The sequence below is a fragment of the Rhineura floridana genome, chromosome 13 (assembly GCF_030035675.1).
Source record: "Rhineura floridana isolate rRhiFlo1 chromosome 13, rRhiFlo1.hap2, whole genome shotgun sequence".
NCBI classification, from domain to species: Eukaryota; Metazoa; Chordata; class Lepidosauria; order Squamata; family Rhineuridae; genus Rhineura; species Rhineura floridana.
In genome coordinates this window covers 25411714-25419303 of record NC_084492.1, presented here as the reverse complement: position 1 = coordinate 25419303, position 7590 = coordinate 25411714, and the positions used below count along the sequence as shown (strand labels likewise).

Below are 7590 nucleotides of genomic sequence, written 5' to 3'. Positions count from 1 at the left end.
TGTCAGACATGACTTGCCTGGCAAATCACTCAGCAGCAGGGACAAATGTCTTCAGTTTTGGTTGCTTTCCATTTCTCATTTTTATTTATTAAATTTATTATCCTGTTCTTCCTCCCAGAAGGATCCCTGGGAGCCCAGGGCAATTTTCCAGTCTTAAATTCAATTCTCCACTTTCCACATTTTTTTTAAATCCAAATGAAAATCTGACAGCATTTTAGTTTGAGTTGCTCCGAATAAACATATTCTCTTTGCAGCTTTGACTAAGGCTCCATCTGCACTGTACATTTAAAGCAGTATCATACCACTTTAAATAGTCATGGCTCCTCCAAAGAATCCTGGGGACTGTCATTTGTGAAGGGTTCTGAGAGATGTTAGGAGACCCCCATTCCCCTCGCAGAGCTACACTTCTCTGAGTGGTTTATCACTCAATCCCTCTTCCCAGGGAACTCTGGGAATTGTAGCTCTGTGAGGGGAATCCGGGTCTCCTAGGCACTCTCAGCACCCTTAAAAAAACAGTTTCCAGGATGCTTTAAGGGAAGCCGTGACTGTTAAAGTGGTATAATACAGCTTTAAATGTATCGAGCACAAGAGGCCTAATGTACAAATTTGTGCAAGCAATTTTCCCTAAAATAATGCATTACTGTATGTTATTTTCACTAATATGTGCATTTTATATACACTTTCCCCTAATTATATGTATTTTTCTACACGTTACTTGTCTGGAGAACTGCATCACAAAATTGGTTTAAGGATACGAATTAGGCAGTTTCTCATTAAAATACAAACTAGAATGTCTCCCCCGACCCTCCTTAGCAGCCATGCAAACAGTTTTTAAAACCCAATCACACCATAACTCAGGAGGGGCAGATTTATTTGATTTCATCTAGTAAGTGGAGGTAGAAATAGCACATCTGCTTTTTATATGTTCTTTGCACTCCACTTCCTTGCCACTCTGAAGAAGGAAAAGAGAACGAACATAGGGTATACCATCCATTTAAAGGATATTACTCCTCACAGAGCTAGAATTCCCAGCACCCTCAGCAAACTACAGTTCCCTGTGTTTGTTGGAAGAAGTCATGTGCTTTAAATGTATGGTGTGTACACCGCCTAGGACTTGCAGCACACCTCCACCGTGCAGTTGGAGAGATCTTCATACAGCTTTGACTCATTTCTGGAGGTGCGCACCATGCTGTGCTTATGGTTTCTTATTTTTCATACTGGATTTCAGCTCTGAACTGAGTGGTGAGGTAATTCGTCACCACCGTGAGCAGTTGCTCTTGAATGCCTGCATTTCCCATGACTAGAGCTGTGAGCTGTGCCGCGTCAGTCCAGTCCAGGTTCCTAATAATGGCATGGGCATCTTCATAAAGCCGTTGCTGCTCAACTGGGGTCAATTCCAGAATAATCTGAGGGACAGGCTTAAATTGTCCAGCGGTCATCTTGGCGGCAACCAAGCCACCAACTGCGCCCCCTAGAAAAGCCACAGACAGAAGAATTATTTTAAGCCACCCTGCTCTCAAAACTTTGCACCTCAATCCAGAACATCTTTTTCAGTTTCAGGATTTCTGATGTGTGCGCACACGCACATATACACACCCTTGTCTTCTGGTGTGGGTAAAGATAAAAGCCCATAGAATTCTGCTTTGGGATATTTTGTTTCATACCAAAGGTCCATGAGGGTCTACACCAGGGATGAGGAATTCAGTAGTGATGGGGAAAGAATCTGGCTTTGAGTATATAGACCGGCAGTGTGGCCCTCTAGATGTTGTTGGAGTGCAGTTCCCATCTGGTCTAGCCAGACTGGCCACTGGTCAGGGATGATCAGAGTTGCAGTCTAGCAACATCAGGAGGGCCACACTGCCAGTCTACATACTCAAAGCCAGATTCTTTCCCTATTGCTACTGAATCCGAGCCTTTAAATTTTTTTTAAAAAAATGTAACCAGATGTATATGCTGCAACTTTAAAAACAAAGCAAAAAGCCTGCCTTTCCCAACCTTTGGCTCTCCAGATGTTGCTGAACTACAGCTCCCATCAGCCCCAGCCAGAATGGCCAATGGTCGGGAATGATGGGAGCTGTAGTCCAGCATCAACTGAAGACCCAACGGTTGGGAAAGGCTGCTGTAAGCAGCTTACATGGCTAGGAATGTGTGTCACTTGACACCAGCCATTCCATTAGATGTTGCTGAACTACAGCTTCCACCATCCCTGGCCATTGGCTAGACTTCCTGGGGCTGATGGAAGTTGTAGTTCAGCCACATCTGGAGGGCGAAAGGTTCCCCACACCTGCTGTAGTAGAATGAGGGAGCCCTACCTAGAGATGCCAAGAACTGGAGTGGCTGTTAATTCAGCCAGATAGGCGACTCATAAATAAAATTTTATTATTATTATTATTATTATTATTATTATTATTATTATTATTATTATTATTATTATTATTATTATTATTATTATTATTATGAACCTGAGACCTTTAAAAAAAAATTGGCAGGGAAAGTCGTGTGCTCTGGCAGTGAGCGACAGCCCTCCCTGTCATTCTCTCTCCCAGAGCAGGCACATTCATGCACTCCCAGCAAACCATAGTTTAGGTATACCCTGATGAGTGCATGAACCAAGCCTCTGATGCTTATTAATCCTGGGTAATTGCTCAGGGAAACCCATGCACCTAAAGGGTTTGAACTCCTACCAGGGTAGGAACATAGGAAGCTGCTTTATCCCGAGTCAGAGCACTGGTCCATCTAGCTCAGTGTAGTTGACACATTGTGCTTCAAGCTGGGGTCCCCAGATGTTGTCGGACTACAACACCCATCAACCTTGGCCATTGGCTAAGCTGGCTGGGGTTGATGGGAACTGTAGTCCAACAACACCTGGGCACCCCAGGTGGAAGAACACTGTTCTACACTGAATGGCAGCAGCTCTCCTGGATTTCAGACAGGAGTCTCTCTCACTCCTAACTGGAGGTGCTTGGGATTGAACAAGGGACTCTCTGCATGCAAGGCAGATGCTCTGCCATGGAGCCATGACCCTTCCCCCTCCCTTCAACAACATCAACTGTGGCATGTATGGGTGCGTTCACACTGCACTTTATTCCATTATTCTGATGATTTCTTACGTGGTAATTTGCACATTATATTGCGATCTTTCACACAACATACAAGCCAGTTCTGGAATTCTAGCAGAATATAGTGCAAGTTTAGCACTAAATTTGGTGATAAATAATAACAGAAATAACCCGTTTGCAAGCTTGGGAACGCGGAAAATAGCAGGAGTTTTTTGCTAGCTGTAGCTGCTCATGTGACAGGCATCCCAGCATGCAGTGCATTCCCGCCCTTTAGGGGCACATTTTTGTTGTTGTTTTGCGTAGCGAAACTTGTACCAGTATTCTGGCGTAGGTGCAGGTAGCATCAGCATTTCCCACACACCCCTGTGTCTATACTTACAACTAAATATATATATGTGTGTCAGATGCAAAAGGGAGAGGGGTTGCATAGCGATGGGATGAGACCTTAGACCTCCTGCACTGTGTGCATGTGTAAGGGACGAAAGCAAGTCATTCATTGCAGCCGTGTGAAAGACAGTTGCATGAAATGCTGGCATATCGGCTGCAAAAGCTACTGTTCCTTAACACAACAGGTACTGCAGTGTGAAAGGAATTTTAGAAATCAGAACAGAAGCGCTACCATTTTAATGCTTTAAACTAACACAAGCCCCATGTCTGAAAGCAGCCTATGTTTCCATATTTGTTAGTTAAATAAGTAAAATCATTTGGAACAGAGTTTCCCATTTTATAAGGAAGCGTGTACTTACCTACTGCAATGCCAAATGGCCCTCCCACCAAGCCTCCGAGAAAAGCACCACAACCCGCCATAAGTGCTCCTTGCCCCGAATGCTTCAAGGCAGCCGTCATTCCCTGCACTTTAGACACTCGGCACAGAAGACGCATCACATCATTCACATCAATCGGCATCGTGCCTAGTTTATACCTTGAAAGAGTTTGAAAGGTAATATACAATGCCCACACAATAGACACCTCATTTTCAGTTATGAAGACAGAAAAATGTACTGCCTTCAAGTCGATTCCGACTTATGGCAACCCTATGAATGGGGTTTTCATGAGGCTGAGAGGCAGTGACTGGCCCAAGGTCACCCAGTGCGCTTCATGGCTATGTGGCGATTTGAACCCTGGTCTCCCAGGTTGTAGTCCAACACCTTAACCACTACACCACACTGGCTCTCCATGAAGACAGAAAGGCTCCTGTAAATTACATCTGTACCTATTATTTGCATGTGTCTTACATTTAGGAAAAACATGGCTTCCCATTCCTCGATACGTCAGAGCCCCAAAGTAGAAGCCAATACACCAGGAGTAACCTGACGCTGCAAAAATAGGAGTCAGCCCTTCTGAACTCGTTTATTTTGTACACTTTTATATGTCTTCAGTGGTTCCCAAACCTTTCCCTCCATGGCCCGCTTGAAAATTGCTGAGGATCTTGGCGGACCACTGAAAGATTTTTCTGCCTGTTGTAGCAGTTGTAATGCACTGTGCTAGACGCTGTATGATTCTGAATTGCACTTTATGGCTTCTTTTATTTCTATTATTGTGTTATGATTTGCATTCCACAGAATTCAAGCTGGAATACAATAAAATGCAATATAAGAAACAAAAGAAGCAGTAAAAATGCAGCTTAAAAGAAATGTGAACATGCTATGCGGGCATGTCGCAGACCACCTGGATGAAGCTCACAGACCACATTTTGGCAACCCGTGACTAACTAGGCCAAGGTTGATGATTTGGGGGCAGTCGTGCACATTCTTGTTCCAAGAATCTAGCTCCTTTAACTGCAGAGTCTTATAAAGCACAAGAACAAGAGTGTGCATGACTGTGAGACGTCACCAGTACTCTACACTGGCTTTTCACCATCACGAATGTCATTTGGGGTATACAATCATCGTATTGCCCATACAAATGGCAGTACAAAGAAAATTCCCCTTCCTGATGTCTGTACACAAGGCTCAAGAACATAGGACACTGCCATATACTGAGTCAGACTCTTGCTCTACCTAGCTCAATATTGTCTACACTGACCGGCAGCAGCTCTCCAGGATTTCAGGCAAGGAGTCTCTCCCAGCCCTTCCTGGAGTTGCCACAGAAGAACCTGGGGCCTTCTGCATGCAAAGCATGTGCTCTGTCACAGAGTTATGGCCCCTTCCTTTCTTGGCTTCCCACAATATCTCCTACTCGGCAAGCCCCGTAACTCTTCCACTAGTTTTGAGCCACATTGCTAGGACAAACATTGTTGGTCTTATTTGATGTACTTTTCTCATATACAGCCAGAGACCTAGAAATCTGTTCCTTGTTTTGCCTGGGATGCAAGACAAAACATTGCAACTCATAATCTTTTTCCACTGCTGGAAAAAAAAAAGTTGAGCCTAGTCTTATGTTCCCCATATTTTAAGTATTCCTGCACCCCCCATTTAATTTATTGCTGCATGCTTATTAAGCCAAATTGAGTTCACTGGGGCTTACACTGATGATTTAGTAATAGAAAAGTTGTCTGGTGTTTTTTTTCTTTGTTATAATCATAAACACTCAAAAAGACATATAATCTGAAAAGTGAAATGCTGTATCGCACTTAAACCAAATACACACACACCCTTTTTATATCTCAAAAATAACAACTCCTACCTTGTTTTATTTAATAGAAAGCTCAATAAAGAGTTAAAGCAGATAACTAGGACCGCAGTGCACATTTACATGGCAGTGAGTCTCCCTACTACTGAGTAAACATGTTTAAGATTGCAGATGTTTAGAATCAGCTGACAAAGAAAACTCTACTTGTGTGGGAGGCGCATGAAGCGGCTCCCTCCAGTGGCAGGAATAACCTCAGATCAAATACCAGTGTGGGTTAGAAACAGGCCACAATTTTATCTGATTACAGCAGATAACCGGGGTGGGCAAAGGCTCTGCTCTTCCTTCCCACAGCCTGTGCTGTTGGAATGCTTGTCCCAGGTTGGGGAAAAGTGCCCTTGGGAGTTGGCCGGCATTAGACCCCAGCGTAGTGGCGGCTGGTGACCTTTAAGACTGGTGGGGCAGAAGGCAGGGAGAGCCATAGCCAATGACAGGCAGAGCCAGATCTCGTTTTGTCTCCATCTTCCTCCCTGTGAGTTCCACAAGGGCGAAGCAGATTAAAGAGGAGGAGCAGGAGGAGGAAGAGACTTGACAGCCAGGGCCACCGTCTGGACTGGTTGCAGGTAAGGAGGCGGGCAGGTGGGGACTGGCTAAGGGCAGGCTGAGGTTGGGGTGTGTGTGCCCCACTAGCCCCTATGGACCAGCCTGCACTTCCCTAGTGTGATGTAGGCAATGCATCTGGGATCCCACTGGGCAACAAGGGAGGGGAACTGTTGTAAAGCCTGGCCCCTCCCAAGCTTGGGGCGCAGCCTGCCCTTCTCCCCACTAGTGTAAAGGGTAAAGCACCAAACAGAAGAGGATGCGTTCACAGGGGGTGAAGCAAAACCTTTCAAGTAAGAATAGTTTAAGAGGTTTACAGTATCACTTACCCGACAGCTTCTGTCCTAGAGGGACCTCTTTGGTTAGGGTATGATATCAAAAGGGACCACTTTGGCAGTTTGTTCTTCAAAGTCAGGAGACAAATGAAAAATATGAAACTAACCAGCTTTGCATAAAACCTTCACTTTCAGTTTTACAAAAACTGTTGCTCATAGCCAGCCCAATCAAGTTTCAGTCATGCCTCCTTAAATCGACCTCTACTGGCTGCTCGCCAGCCTTACCTTCAAGGCCCTGTGCAGCCATGCCTGTTATCTCTTTCCTAATATCTTCATATCTCTGTCAGCTTTGTTCCTTTAGCTTCACCACACCCCGCAGTTCAAATGTTTCCTCCCTCCCCAAACAATTCCACCATTCCTGCTTTACTGATCCTGGATTTCTCTCCCAGAAAACCTCTGTGATGCCCCCTCTCCGCCTCTCGTGTTATCAAATTCCTCTTCAAACCCACTTGGTCTATGTGAAGCCCTTTGCCTAGCTTCCTAATCACCATTCCTTTGTGTGTCTTATTCGATCCAAATTTTTCTTTCTGAAAATCAAAACTGTGTAACATTGAGCCTGAGCACATTTTTTTCCTTTCTATTCCCTTTCCCACCATCTTGATACATTCCCTCTACTTGTTGAATGTTTGACTGTAAGCAGTTTGGGGCAGGGAACAGTCTTGTTATTTGTTACCCTGTAAAGTGTCATGGTACATGAGTGGTGCTATATGAACAATTAATACTGAAGGTACATAGGAATCACATGCCACTGTAAAGGGGTTGACCTGGATGACCTCAATGTCTCTTCCAACCCTATGATTCTATGACTCTAAGGTCATAGCTACACCATGCATTTTAAAGCACTCTTATACCACTTGAACAGTCATGATGTTCCCCAAAGAACCCTGGGAACTGTAGTTTCTTAAGAGCGCTGACCTCACACACCTAGTTCCCAGCACCCTTATTTATTTATTTATTTATTGTATTCATATACTGCCCCATAGCCGAAGCTCTCTGGACGGCTTACAATTGTTGACAAACTATTGTTC

General features: G+C 44.5%; 1 protein-coding gene across 1 annotated transcript; it reads right to left on the bottom strand.

Moving 5' to 3' along the window:
* Positions 1-689: 689 nt before the first annotated feature.
* Positions 690-6780, bottom strand: LOC133369070 (protein C19orf12 homolog). The gene is made up of 3 exons (XM_061593954.1): positions 6557-6780; positions 3806-3981; positions 690-1471 (listed from the first exon to the last, which is right to left on the bottom strand). Exons 2-3 carry the CDS (start codon positions 3963-3965, stop codon positions 1206-1208), a joined length of 426 nt encoding a protein of 141 aa, XP_061449938.1. The 5' UTR covers positions 3966-3981; positions 6557-6780; the 3' UTR covers positions 690-1205.
* Positions 6781-7590: the final 810 nt, after the last annotated feature.

Bases quoted from the DNA above. Each gene is read 5' to 3' on its own strand.
- LOC133369070 (XM_061593954.1), bottom strand. From the start codon at position 3,965: ATGCCGATTGATGTGAATGATGTGATGCGTCTTCTGTGCCGAGTGTCT. The intron at 1,472-3,805 runs GTAAGTACACGC...TGGCTTTTCTAG, and splicing joins GCCATTTGGCATTGCAGTAG to GGGGCGCAGTTGGTGGCTTG.